General features: G+C 46.0%; 1 protein-coding gene and 1 non-coding gene across 14 annotated transcripts in view; one reads left to right on the top strand and one right to left on the bottom strand.

Annotated features, from left to right (window-relative positions):
* Positions 1–19,284, top strand: part of PAFAH2 (platelet activating factor acetylhydrolase 2) — a 75,026-nt gene that overhangs the window by 33,118 nt on the left and 22,624 nt on the right. For 5 of the 13 annotated variants that reach the window (XM_017958477.3, XM_017958476.3, XM_017958473.3 and 2 more), the window contains one exon: positions 7,176–7,769. The exons of 7 other annotated variants lie outside the window; for them this stretch is intronic. In XM_017958477.3, the coding sequence (XP_017813966.1) occupies positions 7,176–7,194 (19 nt within the window). In that variant the 3' untranslated portion in view covers positions 7,195–7,769. Of the gene's footprint in view, positions 1–7,151; positions 7,770–19,284 lie in introns of those variants that run through there. One more of the 13 variants, XM_021937806.2, reaches the window with a different exon arrangement.
* Positions 4,977–5,080, bottom strand: LOC116272037. Its single transcript, XR_004180768.1, has one exon. It is a non-coding gene; the product is annotated as a U6 spliceosomal RNA (small nuclear RNA).

The following is a 19,284-nucleotide window of genomic DNA, read 5'->3' as shown; positions in this document are numbered from 1 at the left end:
GGCACTTAGACTGAAGGAAGATTGTTGAGGACTTACTTTATGCCAGGCCTTCTGCTCCTACTTTATTGTGGTAATTCTAGAGATAGCCCTTTCCAGAAGATACCTTTATTTTTGACTCCATTTTACAGGGGAGGATACCGAAGCATAGGAAATTAAATAATTTCTTCAAGCTTATCTGGTTATCAAGTGGCAAAGCCAATATGTAACCTAAACTGGCCAGTTCCAAGGCCCATGCCCTTAGTCACTTCACTATGCCGGCGGTGACTCTGAGTGATAAGTTCCATGGCCACAGTAGGCACTCAGTCTTTAGACTGTCCACATGGAGGACAGTCGCCTAACTTTGACAGGAGTGGAAGAACAGCTAGGAAAGGAGGCTTCCTTGACAACACAATGCTTGCCTTTAATCTTAGCAGAGGGTTCACAGGCAGGAAAGGGCGAAGGTCTTCTGGACAGAAGGCACAAATGCTTGAGTGGGCCTGGTCAGGATTGGGAAACTGTGCTTAGTGTATCTGGAGCTCAGGAGAGTGAATTGTTGAAAGACAAAGATAAAGAAGTGGGCAGAAGCCAGACGAAGATGCCCACTTCGGATTTGCTGAAGTGAGTTTGAATGTTATTCCACAGGCCGTCAGGAGCCCCTGGTGGGTTTTAAGCAGGTGAATGTCGTGATTAGACTTGTGCTCGCAGTCTGGTGCATTGTGGAGGATGGGGCAAGGTGAGAGGCAGGGAGCTTTTAGGTAGGAGGTTCTTGCACTAATCTGGGTGATAAGAGATAAGGCAGTTTGAAAAAGTCGGGCGCAGTGGCTCATGTCTATAATCCCAGCATTTTAGGAGGCTGAGGCAGGAGGATTGCTTGAGCCTAGGAGATTGAAGCTGCAGTAAACTGTGATTGTGCCACTGTACTCCACCCTGGGTAACACAGTGAAACCCTGTCTCAAAAGAAAAGAAAAAGGCCAAGCGTCTGGGCTTGGGCTAATTAGCTTTACAAAGAGAGAAAAGCTTTTAGTAGCCACATAGTACATTGTCACATGGGAAACTAAAATAGGCTATAAGTGGCTCAGCTGAACCTCTCACTCTGAAAAAAATCCTTCTGAGAGCACTAGTTTGGCTGCTCTGGGGATATGATCTTCTATGAAGACTGGTGCTTCCTTCGTGTTAACTCCATGCAGCTCCTGTCTGCACCTATTTTCCTCTCCCACTCTCCTGGAAGACTATTTCACACCTTCTTTCTCCTCAAACCTCTCACACCTCTTCCCTTATCCTGTCTCTCAGTTAACTTTGCCTCCCACTTCACCGAGAAAATGGAAGCACCCAGCACTTCCTCAGACTCCCAACACCACCTCTCCCCTCCTTCCTGTGTATAATCAGCTTTCCCTTCGGTTTCTAGAGTTCCCACCTCAGTTGCCTAATGAAGGCCAACCCCCCAACACGAGATTCCATCCTCTTCTGTCTGCTCAACATGATTGCGCCAGTGATTCTTCCCTCTTTATTTTATTTATTTATTTATTTATCTGGGACAGAGTTTCACTCTGTCGCCCAGGCTGGAAGGCAGTAGCCGCCATCTCAGCACACTGCAACCTCTGTTCCCAGGTTCAAGCGATTATCCTGCCTCAACCTCCCGAGTAGCTAGGATTACAGTCACCTGCCACCATGCCCAGCTAGTTTTTGCACTTTTAGTAGAGATGGAGTTTTGCCATGTTGGCCAGCCTGGACTCAAACTACTGACCTCAAGTCATCCACCCACCTCGGCCACCCAAAGTGCTGGGATTATAGGCGTGAGCCACCATGCCCAGCCCCTCTTTACTTTAGATCATCAATTTTTCCCTGTCTCGTGGTTCATTTCATGCTGAAGTTTCTCACAGAAAAAAATAATTTTCTCTTGACCTCAATATCCCCTGCACTTGCCACCCATCTCCCTGTTCCCCATCACAGCAAAACTCAAAAGAACGTCTGCCTTTGCTTTTTCTAATTCCACTCTTCCCATTCCCTCTTAACCCACTCCAGGCTTGCATCACAGTGCTCCATCAAAACCGCTATTGTCAGGGTCCCCAATGACCTTCACAACGCTAGCTCCAATAGTTCTCATTCCCCATCCTCTGGAACTCTCTGCAGCTTCTGATGCAGTTGATGGCCCCCTCCTCTGGGAAAACTCCATCTTCACTTTGGAGATCCACACTGTGGACTTTCTCCTATCTCCATGTTTGGGTATTTTCCATCAGCTGTGCTGCTTGCAGGGCCCAGTGCCTGGACCTCTTCTCATGGCTTTCCATGCCACCTCCATGCTGGGTACTCCCTCTGCCACTGCTCCCCATCTCTACTTAGTCATCTAATAGAAGTAACAAAAAAAAAACAATTTCAACTGCACTCTTTCCCTTCTTCATTAATAGTAGCTCCATCCTTCTACTCAGGTCTAAGTCTTCACCACCCCACAGCTACCATCCTGTCCAAATCATCTCTCATCCAAATTAGTGCAGTGGTTTCCTAACTGGTCTCCTCACTGCCACCCTTGCCAGTCCCTCCCCCTCACAGTCTTTTTTTTATTTGTATAAATGTAGGGGGTACAAGTGCAATTTTCTTACATGGCTGTATTGCACGTGGTGAAGTCTGGGCTTTTAGTGTACCCATCACCCGAATAGTGAATATTGTACCCAGTAGGTAATTTTTCGGCCCTCGCCCCCTCCTACCTGCCCACCTTTTGGAGTCTCCAGTGTCTTATTTTTCTGCTCTGTATGTCCGTGTGTACTCATCGTTTAGCTCCCACTTATAAGTGACAACATTCGGTATTTGACTTTCTGTTTCTGAGTTATTTCACCTGGGATAATGGCCTGCGTTTCTGCAAAATGTGATTTCATTCTTTTTTTTATAACTGAGTCGTATCCCATGGTATATCGGTACACCAGATTTTCTTTATCAGATTTTCTGTTGATGGGCACTTAGGATGATTCCATATCTTTGCTGCTGTCACTAGTGCTGTGATAAACATACACGTGCAGGTGTCTTTTTGGTGTAATGATTTCTTTCCCTTTGGGTAGATAGCCAGTAGTGGGATTGCTGGATCAAATGGTAGTTCTATTTTTAGTTCTCTGAGGAATCTCCATACCGTTTTCCATGGACGTTGTACTAATTTACATTCCTACCAACAGTGCATAAGCGTTCCCTTTTCTCCACATCCTCACCAACATTTATTGTTTCTGGACTTTTTAATAATGGCCATTCTGACTGGTGTAGTATCTCATTGTGGTTTTAATTTGCATTTCTCTGATGATTAGTGATGTTGAACTTTTTTTTTATATGTTTGTGGGAAACTTGTATGTCTTCTTTTGAAAAAAATGTCTATTCATGTCCTTTGTTCACTTTTTTCTTTTTTTGAGTCCAGTTTCTGCAGAACACCTACTTTTTAATGGGATTATGTGGTTTTTTTTTTCTTGTTGAGTTATTTGAGTTCCTTGTAGATTTTTTTTTGGGACGAAGTCTTGCTCTGCCACCCAGGCTGGAGTGCAGTGGTGTGATCTCGGCTTACTGTGACCTCTGCTCCCCAGGTTCAAGTGACTCTCCTCCCTTAACCTGCTGAGTAGCTGGGATTACAGGTGCCCACCACCATGCCTGGCTAATTTTTTTGTATTTTTAATAGAGACAGAGTTTCCCCATGTTGGCCAGACTGGTCTTGAACTCCTGACCTCAAGTGATCCACCAGCCTTGGCCTCCCAAAGTGCTGGGGTTACAGGCGTGAGCCATCGTACCCAGCCTTTCCTTATAGATTTTGGATATTAGCCCTTTGTTGGATATATAGTTCGGAAATATTTTCTTCCATTCTGTAGGTTGTCTGTTTACTCTGTTGATTGTTTCTTTTGTGGTACAGAAGCTTTTTAGTTTAATTAAGTCTCATTTGTCTGTTTTTGGTTTTGTTGCATTTGCTTTTAAGGACAAATTCTTTACCTGAGCCAATGTCCAGAAGAATTTTTCTTCTAGGATTTTTATAGTTTCAAGTCTTATGTTTAAGTCTTTAATCCATCTTGAGTTAATTTTTATATATGCTGAAAGATATGGGTCCCATTTCATTCTTCTTCATATGGCGATCCAATTTTTCTAGCACCATTTGTTAAATAGGGTATCTTTTCCCCATGTATATATTTTTGTTGACTTTGACAAAGATCAGTTGGTTGTAGGTATGGGGCGTTTATTTCTGGGTTCTCTATTCTGTTTCATTTATCTATTTTTCTGTGTTTATACAAGTACCATGCTGTTTTGGTTACTATAACCTTGTAGTATAATTTGAAGTTGGGTCATGTGATGCTTCCAGCTTTGTTCTTTTTGCTTAGGATTGCTTTGACAGGCTCTTTTTTGGTTCCATATGAATTTGAGGACTTTTTTTCTAATTCTGTAAAAAATGACATTGGTAGTTTAATAGGAATTGCGCTGAATCTGTAAATTGCTTTGAGCATTATGGTCATTTTTAACAACATTGATTCTTCCATTCCATGAGTGTAGGATGTTTTTTCCATTTATTTGTGTCATCTACAATTTCTTTAATCAGTATTTTGTAGCTCTCTTTGTAGAGATCTTTCACCTCCTTGGTTAAAGGTATTCCTAGGTTTTTGTGTGTGTGTGTGTGTGTGTGTTTGTTTTTTGTGGCCATTACAAATGGGATTGAATTCATGATTGGGTTCTCAGCTTGATTGTTACTGGTGTATAGAAATGCTACTGATATTTTTGTTTGTTTCCTCGTTAGTTTTTTACAGAGACAGTGTCTCACTTTATTGCCTGGGCTGGTCTCAAACTCCTGGGCTCAGGCGATCCTCCTGCTTCAGCCTCCCAAAGTGCTGGTGTTAACAGGCATGAGCCAGTGCACCCAGAAAAATCACCACCACTGATTTTTATACACCAGCTTGGTATCCTGAAACTTTACTGAAGAGTCATTTTATTTATTTATTATTTTGGCTTCCTCAATCATGGTATTATTATTTATTTATTTCTCTTTGAAAAAGACGGAATGCATAACGAATTTGCATGTTATCCTTGTGCAAGGGCCGTGCTCATCTCTGTGTTATTCCAGTTTTAGTATATGTGCTGCTAGAGCGAGCACTAAAGAGTCTTTTCTTCATAGAGCAGCCAGAGTGATCCTTTTAGGAATTTAGTGAGATCTTCTCACTCCTCTGCTTTGAATTCTCGAGTGGCTCCCAGTCTCCTTAAAAGCCAAAGCCAGACTCGATTATCCTGCCAGGTATATGTCATGTGGCCCTCCAGTCCCTCCTGGCCTCCTCGCCTGCTGGTCTTCCCTTGGCTCACTTCACTCTCACCACATGAACCTGGAACGCACTAGGCACGCTGCTGCCTCAGGACCTTTGTACTGCTGCTCCCTTTGTCTAGAACATTCCTCTCAGATAGTCTCATGGCCCACTCCCACTTCCTTCAAGCCTTGCCTCAAATCTCACCTTCTCAGTGAGGCCCACCCTGACCACCCTTTTTAAAATATTGGGCCAGCCGGGCACTGTGGCTCAAACCTGTAATCCCGACACTTTGGGAGACCAAGGCAGGAGGATCACAAGGTCAAGAGATCGAGACCATCCTGGCCAACATGGTGAAACCTCATCTCTACTAAAAATACAAAAATTAGCGGGGCATGGTGGCACATGCTTGTAGTCCCAGCTACTTGGGCTGGGGAGGCTGAGGCAGGAGAATCACTTGAACCTGGGAGGCGGAGGTTGCGGTGAACCGAGATTGAGCCACTGCACTCCAGCCTGGTGACAGAGCAAGACTCTGTCTCAAAGAAAAAAAAAAACATTGGGCCCTTCCTTCCTCCCTTCACCCCAACCCCCAGCTACCACCAGCGCTTCTCTTAGCGGGCTCTATTTTTTTTCCATGGCACCCCTCCCCTTTTCACGTCCTACATAATTTACTATGTTTGTTGTTTGTCTCTGCCTGCTAGATGATGAGCTCTGTGAGGACAGCAGTTTCCATCTGTTTTGTTTGTGGATATATTTTTAGCTCAAAGAACAGAGTGTGGCACATAATGGATGTGCTTATTGTTTTTTGAATTAATGACTATGTAGCGTTTATATGTTAGGACCTATGACATGCCAGGTTCCTGGCAGGGTGCTGGGAATCCAAAAATGCATGAGAGTGATCCCTGCCTTCTGTCCCAGAGTCTGTTTTGAGGAAGGCCACCATTCACCTGCTCAGCTTGCCCTGCTCCCTCAGCCTGAGGGCTTGGACCCTTTGTGCCTGTTCTTGCTGTGTAGTTACCCCTATCGGCTGTGAGCTCGGGGCCCCCTCTTGAGTCATTCCTGGGGTTACGCTGCTCCATGATGTTGCTGTCCTCTTGCTCCTGCCCTTCACTGAAGTGGTCCTGGATTTGCACCCACAGGCTGAGCTGTCAGACACTGCTTTTTGCGTAGTAACTTCCTTGAGCCTGGAACTAGACTTTTCATTTTCTCTGCCTTTTTTTTTTTTTTTCGAGACGTGGTCTTGCTGTTGCCCAGGTTGGAGTGCAGGGGCGTTATCACAGCTCACTGCCGCCTCCAACTCCTTGCCTCAAGCAATCCTCCCATCTTGGCCTCCTGAGTAGGTAGGACTTCAAGCACACACCACCATACCTAGCTAATTTCTTTATTTTTTTGTAGAGTTGAGGTCTTGTTATGTTGTCCAGGCTGGTCTAGGAGTTCCTAGCCTCAAGTGATCCTCCTGCCTCAGCCTCCCAAAGCACTATGGTTATAGGCATAAGCCACCATGCCCATTCATCTCTGACCTGGATTTGAATTCTGTCTCTACCACTTAACAGCTGTAATGACCTTGGACAACTCAGGTAGCTTCCCTGAGCCTCAGTTTCCTGAATTATATGATAAGACTAGTAGTAATCATTAGTTCATAGGGATATGGTGAAAATTAAATGAAACTATGAATGTAAAGCATTTAGTACAATCCCTAGAATGAATTCTCCATCAATAAATGTTACCCTCTGTTATTGTTATTGAATTGTTATGGATTATGTAAGTGATTTATAAAGGCACTGAATAAATCATAGTTATCCTTACCACCACCACTACACAACCCCACCAAAATCAGTCCTTTTGGTATCCCAGGGCTCCTCTCTCTAGGATGACCCCCTCAATGCATGTTAGCTACTCTTTGACCAAACCTCACAATGATTTGCCTAGTGTTCCTGTTTTTTTCCTATTCAGACCTGAAAGAAGACTATGATCAATGGAACAACCTTATTGAAGGCATTGGACCGTCGCTCACCCCAGGGGCCCCCCACCATCTGTCCAGCTTGTAGGCACAACTGGCCGTTTGTAAAGTCACTTCAGCCAAGTTTTCATTTGGGAGCTACCCAAGGGCACCCATGAGCGCCTATCAGAAAGTGATCAACGTGACCCCTTTTCACAGATTGAAAGGTGTAATCACACTGCTGCTTGGATAACTGGGTACTTTGATCTTAAAATCACTTTGGGACTGGGATCACTTGCTGATTGACAAACAGACTTTCTGGGGCCTTGATGGAGTGGGGAACAAGTGGTAGAGTGGGACTGGGGGAGACCCAGGCCCCGGGCTGAGCACTGTGAGGCCTGGATGAGAAGACTCAGTCCAGCGAGCTCATTCCCTCACCTCCGGTCAGTGCTGCTGCTTCAGTAGAAGAGATGAAGCCAAAGGATAGAGTGAAAATCCCTACCTTCAGAGACTCTAGCCCAGCCCAACACCATCTCTTCCTACCTCGTAGCCCTCTCCCTCCCCAGGGTCACTTGTTGAAGAAATTTATGTAAATTTCTAGGGTATGAGCCGTGATCACATTTTCTGTTTATTTCCAAGTCTTCTCATTGTATGGAACATAGTGCTACTTATACTTACAGTAGTAAGTTATACTTGTGAGCCCACAGAGAGGCAGACAGCATGGCTCTCACAACACAGGGAGAAAAACTGAGGTACAAAGAGGTACCTCAGAAGCTCTGGATTCTTTGGGGGTTTTGCTAAAAGTGTATCTTGATAGGAAACAACACAAGCATGTGGAGATGGTGAAGATGACTCGACAACAGTGTTAAATGGCCATTTGCACAGTCCTTTGCCACAACAGAGAAGTAGTTTGGTCAGTTAAAACTTAGCTGCAGCCTGGGCAGTACAGCCAGACCCCATCTTAAAAAAAAAGAAGGCTGGGCGCGGTGGCTTATAACTATAATCCCAGCGCTTTGGGAGGCCAAGGTGGGCAGATCACTTAAGGCCAGTAGTTCGAGACCACCTGGCCAGCATGGCAAAACCCCATCTCTATTAAAAATAAGAAAAATTAGCCTGGTGTGGTGGCAGGCGCCTGTAATCCCAGCTACTCTGGAGGCTGAGGCAGGAGAATCACTTGAACCCAGGAAGCGGAGGTTGTAGTGAGTCAAGATCGTGCCATTGCACTCCAGCCTGGGCGACAGAGCAAGACTCTGTCTTAAAAAAGAAAGAAAGAAAGAGAGAGAGAGAGAGGGAGGGAGGGAGGGAGGGAAAGAGAGAGAAAGAGAAAAAGAAAGAAAAGAAAAGGAAAGAAAAAAAGAAAGAGAAACATTTTAAATAAATAAAATTTAAAAACCCAGAAGGAAACTCCCAGAGAGGCCTAGGAGTACCTTGGTCATTTTTCTTGCCTCAAATATTATAAACCTCCAACTCGCTCAGAATCAGGGTGCTTTTATTGTCTGTTATCTGGCTCTGAGGACCTCGCCCCAAATTTAAGTCAGATACAGACTGAATTTCCATTCTGTTCCATTTATAATGTGAATGATATTAATACTCTTGTTTGCTTAATGTTATGTTGGAATTTTCTGTTTAATGTGCAGTAGAGCAAGATGGAGAGCCATCTGGAATTGACTTCCTTCTGTCTTTCTTCTGTGTTCGCTTACTACTTGGACCCATGTGGGAAAAAAACTTTAAAAGGAAGGAAGTCTTATTAGGGATCCAGTTCAAAGCTATTTGGGGGCATCAGACTGAAACTCCCCTCTACACTACTCAAGACTTCGTGCCTCAGTCCAAGTAGGCAAGAGCAAAAGGGAAATGCATCTCTACACAATGGCCCATGGTCAGGGCCACCAGAGCAAACTGGGCCTAGGTCTCCACCTGTCAATGGCTGGCCATTTTAAGAGGTGAAACAGCAGATCGTTGAGGCTATGGGGGAGGATCTGTGAATTCCCATGAGACATGGCGTAAGCAGGGTGTCATTAAAGCCCTGGGCTCTAGAGTTACAGAGCCTGGTTTTGAGTCCTGGCTCCACCACTGCCAACTGGGTAAATTTGAGCAAATGGTATTCTCTTTCTTATCTCAGCTCCTGTGTTTCTAAAATGAGGATCTGCATTATGAATAGTTAGGGGGATTAAGTGAGAGGATGTATAACCCATGGGTTCCTTGAAAGTATATTTCCTACCTTCCAAACATGAGATTTTTTTCTAGTTATAATTTTTCTTTTCTAGCTTGATTGCTTTGTGGTCAGAGAAAATGACCCATATGGTTTCCATCCTTCAAAATTTATTGAAACTTGGTAGTTGGCCTAGTGTGAGATCAATGTTGTAAATGTGCCATGTATGCTTAAAAAGACCATATATTCTGAAGAATTTGTTGGCTTGCTCTTTTACTCAAGAACACATCATAGATTTCTGTCTTTTTTTTTTTTTGAGACACAGTCTCACTCTGTCACCCAGGCTGGAGTGCAGTGGCATGATCTCAGCTTGCTGCAACCTTCGCCTCCCAGGTTCAAGCAATTCTCCTGTCTCCGCCTTCTGAGTAGCTGGGACTACAAGTGCATGCCACCACGCCCAGCTAATTTTTGTATTTTTTTAGTAGAGATGGGGTTTCATCATATTGGTCAGGCTGGTCACAATCCCCTGACCTCAGATGATCCACCTGCCTCGGCCTCCCAAAGTGCTGGGATTACAGACATGAGTCACCACGCCCAGCCCATAGATTTCCTTCTCTAAGAGCATAGACACATATATAATGGGGTCTTTGATCTACCACATGGGCACCAGAGCCCCTCAGCACTTGCAGAACCAACTGTAGGCCAATCCTGAGCATACGCCACCCTTGTGCTGGTTCCACAAATGCTGAGAGGCCGGTTCTGGCAGTAGCACGTGAGACCCAGCTTCTACCTTAGCTCCATAAATAACACAAGGAACTTTTACAAAACCGTGAACAAGAGACCTGGAGCCTCCCTAGTGAAGGGAGTGTTTCAGAAACTAGATCCCTTTCTTTCATTCAATTCATGTTCTGGTAATCACTCATTTATCCAGCAAACACTGGAGTATGTGAATTTTCCATATAATTGAAAATTATCCTAGAGGCGCAAAATATAATATTGATTATTTTGAATGGTAGTTCTACCAAAAAGATAACACACACACTTTTTAATCAAAGTGAGCTGACCTCATTCAACCTTTTAGGATGTTCCAATCAGGATAGACTAGGTTGTTTGGTGGTAACAGGCAACTCCAAAAACAACAAAAGTTTATTTCTTGCCCATGCCACTCGTGCTCTTTGATTGGCTGCAGGCTCCGCTGTGCATCATTTTTATCCTCACTCTAGGATCCAGGCTGGTAGAGCTGCCATTATCAGGAAGTGTTGCTGTTCACCATGGTGGAGCGGGAAGAAAGCCGGATGAATCACCTGCTAGCTTTGAGAGCTTCTGCCCAGGAGTGACTCTCGTTATTTCTGTTCATGTGTCATAAGCCAAAGCACGTCCTGTGGCCATTCCTAACATCCCATGCCATCCCAAGAGAGCCAAAATATTTGTGACCAGGTCTCATGTCAGAGAAGTGGTGCCCTCTGATGTAGGAAGGTGCGGAAAGCTGTTTGACCTGCATGGGGTTGCACCCTGTGCTGCATTGCTGTTCAGAGTTGGTCTTGTCTCACTTGTGGTCAGGCTGCAACCGTCGCTCTTCAGTGCACCAGCCCCTAGCAGCCCTCCCTGGCCACTTCAAGTTTATGACTCTCGATGTGCAAGGGACTGATAAATCAGCCACATTATTTAAAACTGTGTCTAAGGGGAAACAAGGCAGTCAGTGAGTGAGGGTTTTAGGGACTCTCTTGCAGCTAAGGTATGTCACCTTTAGTGCATGGGCTTCTTAGTCCTCTGACTGCTCCAGAAGGGGTATCACGAGGCCTTTGGTCCCTCGTTCTGGTTTTTGGTTAGCTTCCAGGGGACTGAAGGACACTTGATAACTGGCCTTTAGATAAGCAAGGAAATCCTGGTGGTAACTGACATGTGCTGATAAATTGCATCCTAGTGAATCTTTTCCAGAAAGAGAATGTCTTGGGTTTCTTTGGCATCTTCTCGTTCCCTATCCCACTGCAGGACTCTGTGCCTATGGAGGCCTCCTAGTGATATAATGTGAAGTTTCTGTGCATGGGATAGTAAGCCAGTTAGGAAGGAAGGTAAGTAGTAGCCCTTCCACTTCTGGACTTCTCAGACTAAGGCTGGTTGGATTCTTGCTGTGTTCCTAACACAATCCCCGAGCCCCTTTCCACTATACATGCTGACACAGCTCATCCTCTTGTCCTTCCTCAAAAATTCTGTTGGGCTCTTGAAATGTGAAATGATGGATTCCAACTCCCTGTCTTGACCTTGTGGGGACCTTCATCTACCCCCCTTTTTCCCGGAGCACCACTTATCCCTAGGCCCACAAAGTGACAGGGACAGGAGAGGCCATACTGTATGTTTGGGACTCATCCTCATTAGGAAGCTCACTTTCTATCCCATCATAGCCAGGTGCAGACGGCAGCTGTCCTTGGCCATAGCTGCAGGGCACAGTGACAATGAGGGTGCTAAGGATGATGATTGTAGCTGTGTGTCAGGACCGTGCTCTGGGCTGACATGCATCATTTCACTTCTCACTGTAACCCCACCAGCTCAGGTGGCATTGGCCTCATTTTATGTAGGAGGAAACAGAGGCTTCAAGAAGTGATTTCATCAGGCTCTCAGCAAGAATTTGGCAAAGCTGGGATGTAGGCATCAAAGTTTGAGGGTTTTTTTTTGAGACGGAGTTTTGCTCTTGTTGCCCAGGCTGGAGTACAATAGCATGATCTCGGCTCACTGCAGTCACCATCTTCCAGGTTCAAGCGATTCTCCTGCCTCACCCTCCAGAGTTGCTGGGATTATAGGCATGCACCACCACGCCCAGCTAATTTTTGTATTTTTAGTAGAGATGGGGTTTCACCATGTTGGTCAGGCTGGTCTCGAACTCCTGACCTCAGGGGATCCACCCACCTCGGCCTCCCAAAGTGCTGGGATTACAGGCACGAGCCACTGCGCCCAGCCAAGGGTTTTTGTTTTGTTTTGTTTTCTTGAGATGGTCTCCTGTCACCCAGGCTGGAGTGCAGTGGCGTGATCACAGCTCACTGCAGCCTCGACCTCCCAACCTCGATCCATCTGCGTTCCTCAGCCTCCTGAGTAGCTGGGACCACAGTCGCACACCACCATGCCCGACTAATAAAATCTGAGCTCTTAATTACTGTACTATCAACCCTAATATACATACTTGGCTTTGCAGTTTCTCCCATTTCTTCAAAGTCTCAGGTATAGGGAATGTATTAATCTCATGACCAATTAACTAAAAAATATCAAGATCTTCAGCAACTTCTACATGACCTGTGTTGAGTTTCAGTGATATCCTCAGCGATATTGAGAAATGGGTTGGGGGAGAAAAACGGCTCCACCAGAAACTCTGGGTCAGGTACTTGGTGGATGGCGTGGAGGAGGTTGTTTGTTCTTTGTTTTTGAGACAGTCTCACTCTGTTGCCCAGGCTGGAGTGCAGTGGCATGATCACTGTTCACTGTACCCTCAACCTCCCAGCCTTAAGCAGTCCTCCCACCTCGGCCTTCCAAGTAGCTGGGACTACAGGTGCATACCACCACACTCGGCTAATTTTTTGTTTATTTTTTGTAAAGACGGTGGTCTGTCTGTGTTGCCAGGGCTGGTCTCAAACTCCTGGGCTCCAATGATCCTCCTGCCTCGGCCTCCCAAAAGACTGGGGTTACAGGTGTGAGCAGTTCAGGGACTAAGAACACAGTCTTTGAAATCAGACAGCTCCAACACTATTAGCCCTGTGGCTTTATGCTAACCCATTCGCTTCTATGGCCTTTAATGTTCTTATTTGTAAAATGGGGATTCTAATAGTATTTAACTCATAAGGTGGTTGTGATAATTAAATGAAATAATGCAGGTAAAGCACTTAGCATGGTGGCTAGATTAAGGACTTAATAAACATTAGCTATTACCAGTCTTGTTTCATTTGGGCCTCCTTACATAGCTGTAAGGTTAGGTTCAGTGGGCCCTTGCACTCAATGGCCCCAGTGGTCTTGGTCTAAGTTCTTTTTTTTTCTCTTTTTCTTCCTTCCTTCCTTTATTTCTCTCTCTCTCTTTCTTTCTTTCCTTCCTTCCTTCCTTCCTCCTTCCTTCCCTCCTTCCTTCCTTTCTCTCTCATTTCTCTTTCTCTCCTTTCTTTCTCTTTCTCCCTCTCCTCCCCTCCCCTCCCCTCCCCTTCCCTTCCTTCTTGTCTGAGTCTTGCTCTGTTACCCAGGCAGGAGTGCAGTAGTGGGTTCATAGCTCACTGAAGCCTTGAATTCCCAGTCTCAAGCTATCCTCCTTCCCAGTCTCAAGCTATCCTCCTGCCTCGGTCTCCCAAGTAACTGGGATTACAGGCATGCACCACCATGCTTGGCTAATTTCAAAAAATTTTTTTTGTAAAAATAGGGTCTCCCTATGTTGCCCAAGCTGGTCTCGAACCCTTGGGATAAGTGATCCTCCCACCGCAGCCTCCCAAAGTGCTCGGATTATAGGCGTGAGTCACCATGCCTGACCATTGGTCTAAATTTTTATTCCAGCTTCTACAGTCTCACAGTTACCTTCCTCGAGTGGACCCTCCTAACTGCCAGCCACCTATTACCATTGTGTCCTCATGTCAGGGTGGAGCTAGGTGGAGAGATAGTTTCCCATTCTCTTTGCTCTGCTATCCCTGCTTCTCACATGAAAAATCAAAATCCCCACCTTCGTTCTAGCCTTGCTTGCTTTTCCACCTGGAAGAGTCCACGCTCTTAGGTTCTGGTTTGGGTTTTAATTTCACACCAGATCATCCAAACACATACATCTATGCATCAGCTGCAAACTGAAGATCCTAAAATGTCAAAAGAAAGAAACAGATCTGTGGAGAGGTTGGCCAAAGGGAGGAGCTGGGGACAGGGGCTTTGTAGCAGAGGCTAGTTGTGTTAATTTTTGTCTGCTGCCTTTGACACCAGGTGAGGGTCTGACTGCCTGGTGACCTCCTCAGGGGAAACCCCCAGGCCTGCAGATGGCCGGTGAATTGGCTCTGCACAACTCCCTTCCTCATGGTTTCCTGGCAAGTCCTCCTGTTTCTTCACTCTTGGTGGTTCTCCCACTCAGCCCATCCTTTCCATCTTGCTTGAGCCTGCTGTCCTGCCAGCTCACCCCTGGGCTCGTTTCACAGTCTTCTGGACTGTAATCTTTCTTTCCCCACCGCATTCTGCTGCCAGATCTGCCTGAAATGCCGCTTTTGCATGAAAATACCAGCCTGGCAAGATGGTCTAATGGTAAGAGGACGAGACTGGTTGTCTGGAGCCCTGGGTTCTTGCCTCTATCACCTGCTTGCTCTGTGATGTGTACGTGTGCATGTGCGTGTGTGTGTGTGTGGTTTTCCTCTCGACTTTAGCTTTAGTTTCCTTATCTGTAAATTGGGACATGGGTTGGTGGTTGTTGAATTGGCCAATCTCTAAGGCCCCTTCAGTTCTGGCATTCAGCATCTCTGTCATTGAGTTGTCACGGATTTCCAGGACTCCCCTTTCCTTGTTTTTGTTTTTGTTTTGAGGAGTCTTCCGCTGTCACACAGGCTGGAGTGCAACAGTGTGATCTCAGCTCACTGCAACCTCTGCCTTCCGTGTTCAAGCAGTGCTCCTGCCTCAGCCTCCTGAGTAGCTGGGATTACGGGCATGCCCCACCACACCCAGCTAATTTTTATATTTTTAGTAGACATGGAGTTTCACCATGTTGGCCAGAATGGTCTCAAGCATCTGACCTCATTTGATCTACCCATCTTGGCCTCCCACAGTGCTGGGATTACAGGCATGAGCCACCGCGCCCAGTTTCCCCTTTCTTGTAGAATCGCACTGCACTTCTTTGTTCTTTCTGACCTTGCCTCTCCTCTCCTGTCTTCTACTTCTTTTTTTTTTTTTTTGAGATGGAGTCTTGATCGCCCAGGCTGGAGTGCAGTGGCATGATCTCGGCTCACTGCAAGCTCCGCCTTCCGGGTTCATGCTATTCTCCTGCCTCAGCCTCCCGAGTAGCTGGGACTATAGGCGCCCGCCACCGCGTCCGGCTAATTTTTTTTGTATTTTTAGTAGAGACGGGGTTTCACCGTGTTTGCCAGGATGGTCTCGATCTCCTGACCTTTTGATCTGCCCTCCTTGGCCTCCCAAAGTGCTGGGATTACAGGCGTGAGCCACCGCACCCGGCCTGTCTTCTACTTCTTAATGTGCACTCTTCCCACAGTGCCCTTCATTTACCCACCCATTCCCCAAACAAAATGTCACCCAGGCTGGAGTGCAGTGGTGCGATCTCAGCTCACTGCAACCTCCACCTCTCAGGTTCAAGTGATTCTCCTGCCTCAGCCTCCCGAGTAGCTGGAATTACAGGAGCTCACCAACACACCCGGCTAATTTTTGTATTTTAGTAGAGATGGGGTTTCACCATGTTGGCCAGGCTGGTCTCAAATGCCTGACGTCAAGTGATCCGCCTACCTCGGCCTCCCAAAGTGCTGGTATTATAGGCATGAGCCACCACGCCCAGCTCTCCTGAGGTTTTTCTTGCCTGCGGAGCTTCCCCACCTCCTTTCTGCACGTCCAAATCTTGCTAATGCTTTAGGCCCATTTCTAATCCCCCCTCTTCCATGAAAGCCTTCTTGATTAAATTCGACTAACATTTGATCTCTTGGCCTCCTGTTCCCCAAGAGAAATTCAGTCTGCGCCAGATTTAGTATTGCCCTTTATCACATTATTCCAGGAGCAGGGCCCATCTGTTGGACAGGAAAGAGCATCCTCCTGTTGACTGACATGGGGGACAGAGATCCCTGGCCCCGGCTCCCCATCAGCTCTCGTTCCCCAGACAGACTTGGGAACAGCTGGAGCTCACCCAGCCCTCTGACATCTCCAGCTGCCTCTGCTTCCTTTTCTTTTGGTTTTCCCAGGTCCCAGCTGTGGGGCCAGGGCAGAGCCAGCAGCGGCACAGCCAAGGCAGCTGGAGCAAACTTCTAAGTTGCACAGACAAGTAGCATTTGGGAGTTAGAAGGAGTGCAGAACTGAGCACAAATCACACCAGTGTTGAAAATGAGGGAACGCAGAGTTTGCCAGCTTATTTTTCCCATCTTGCTTTCATCTAAAAAAAGAAGCTGATCAGAAATACAGTCCTCTTCAGCCTGTTAAGCCAGATGGCCCCGAGATGCTCAGCCTGCCAAGTGTGTATATATAATTATTCATCTTCATGGAATCACACCCAGGTTTGAATCCAGACTCTGACATTTTTCTTTTGTTGTTTGATCTGGAGCCAGTGAATCTTTCTGAGCCTTTGTTTCTTTTTCTGCAAAATGGGGTCACTGGCGTCTACCTTGCCCACCTCAGAATTTTTTGGGTGGGATTAGGGATGGGCTTAATGTAAGATGTCAAAGCACTAGACATGTATACGTTGCTGTTAAGTATAAAAAGTGCCATATTTTTGTTTTGTCCTAATGTGCTACTTCTTAACGAGCACTTATTCTGGCCAGATACCCTGCATTGTATCATTTAATCCTAACAACATTCCAGTAAGAGAGTGCGTGTTAGCCTCGTTTTGTAGATCATGAAGGTGAGGTTCAGAAAGATTTCTAGCCTAGCCAAGTCACCCAGCATGTAAGTGCTAGAACCAGTATTTGAACCCAAGTGGTTTGGCTCCAAAGTCAGTGGGGATTTTGGGGTTTTTTTTTTTTTGAGACAGAGTCTCACTCTGTCGCCCAGGCTGAATTGCAGTGGCGTGATCTCTGCTCACTGCAAACTCCACCTCCCAGGTTCAAGCAATTCTCATGCTTCAGCCTCCCAAGTAGCTGGGACTACAGGCGCACTCCACCATGCCAAGCTCATTTTTGTATTTTTAGTAGAGATGGGGTTTCACCATGTTGGCCAGGCTGGTCTCAAACTCCTGGCCTCAGGTGATCTGCCTGCCTCAGCCTCCCAAAGTGCTAGGATTACAGGTGTGAGCCACTGTGCCGGGCCCAGAGTCAGTGCTCTTAACTCCTGGTCATTACTATCTCACAATTCTTGACCTTAGGTAGGCTAAAGTAGCCCACAACTTGATATCCAGCTAAATGCACTAAGCAGTTAGGTCCAAGACCCGTTTTAATTGAAGACCAGACTGAGTTCTGACAGTAAAATGTACACCTTGAATTGTTTTTCTAGCAGTAAACATGGGCTCCATTCATTCATACACCTTGTATAAAGTGAACAATTCAGGGGACAAACCCATTAGTACTGTACCCTGTAAACTGCAGAGCCAACCAGCTGGCAGAAAAATTTTTTTAAATCTCTAGACTAAATATTGTAGATTAGTGATTCTCAGCTCTAGATGCACATCCAAATCACTTGGGAACTGTATAAAAATACAGGCCAGGCACAGTGGCTCATGCCTGTGATCCCAGCATTTTAGGAGACCAAGGCGAGTGGATCATTCGCGGTCAGGAGTTTGAAACCAGCCTGGCCAACATGGTAAAACCCCTAAAAATACTACTAAAAATACAAAAAGTAGCCGGGTGTGGTGATGCGCGCCTGTAATCCCAGCTACTCAGGAGGCTGAGGCAGTAGAATCACTTGACCCCAGGAGATAGAGGTTATAGTGAGCCAAGATCATGCCACTACACTTCAGCCTGGGTAACAGAGCAAGACTCCATCTCAAATAAATAAATAAAATAAAAATAAAGATACAGATACCCTGGTCATGACTCTAGAGATCCAGAGATGCTGATTCAGAAGGTCTGAAGGGGGGCCCAGGTGTGTACGTGTGTGTAAGTTCCAGGAATATTACTTCCTAATACACAGTGAAGTTGAGAATCCTTGCTATGATATAAGCCTACTAGTCTATTTTCTTTTCTTTTTTTTTGACATGGAGTCTTGCTCTGTCACCCAGGCTGAAGTTCAATGGTGTGGTCTCAGCTCCCTGCAAACTTTGCCCCCCAGGTTCAAGCGATTCTCCTGCCTCAGGCTCCCAAGTAGCTGGGATTACAGGTGCCCACCACCACGCCTGGCTAATTTTTGTATTTTTAGTAGAGTCGGGGTTCCACCATGTTGGCCAGGCTGGTCTTGAACTGCTGACTTCGTGATCTGCCCGCCTTGGCCTCCCCAAGTGCTGGGATTACATGCATAAGCCACTGCACCTGGCCTACTAGCCTATTTTATGAAATAAGAGTAATTGCTAGCTGAAAATACAGAATCATTAAATTTTAGAATTGGAAGAGGCCTTAAGTTATTTGGTCCATGAGAAAACCAGAGCTCAAAGAAATTCAGCAGGTAGTTGGCAGATTTAAATTAAAATCCAGATCTTCTGACTTGTAGTCTAGTGTTCTAGATACATCCATGGATGCCAGGGTTTTGTTGGATTATTAAGAAAATCCTCAGGACCCACCCTTTCACCATGACATCCATGATTTCTGGTAACTGTACCATGGAGTTTTGGGTCTTTTTTTTAAGAGATGGGATCTTATTCTGTTGCCCAGGCTGGAGTGCAGGAGCACAATCACAGCTCACCGCAGCCTCAAACTCCTGTGCTCATGTGGTCCTCCTGCCTCAGCCTTCCAAGTGGCTGGAACTACAGGTGTGTGCCACCATGCGCAGCTTTTGAAGCTTTTGTATAAGAAGCAGCCTGGGCTAGAAGGCCTATAGGAAATGACTCAGATGGCAGTTCTCATGCACGTTCCTATATTCTACAAGCACACTGATGCCTGCACTATGGCCAGCCCTGTCCTTGTGGAATTGAACCTAAGGGCAAGAAGGGCAAGTCAACAGTTAGGGCTCATGTGATGAGTGCTATAATAGGGGATGTGTATGGCTCATAAGTGGCACAGGGTGTTCAGTTCAGTTCAGCAGGGGAGAGGGCTAAGAAGGCTTCACAGAGTGTTATATACTTGAATGTGGTTTGTTTATTTACTATCTATTACTGCCTAAGAAATTATTCCAAAATGTTAACAGCTTAGAACAACAAACATCGGCCGGGCGCGGTGGCTCAAGCCTGTAATCCCAGCACTTTG

The sequence above is a fragment of the Papio anubis genome, chromosome 1 (assembly GCF_008728515.1).
Source record: "Papio anubis isolate 15944 chromosome 1, Panubis1.0, whole genome shotgun sequence".
In the NCBI taxonomy this organism is placed as follows: domain Eukaryota; kingdom Metazoa; phylum Chordata; class Mammalia; order Primates; family Cercopithecidae; genus Papio; species Papio anubis.
This window is presented reverse-complemented; position numbering and strand designations above follow the sequence as displayed.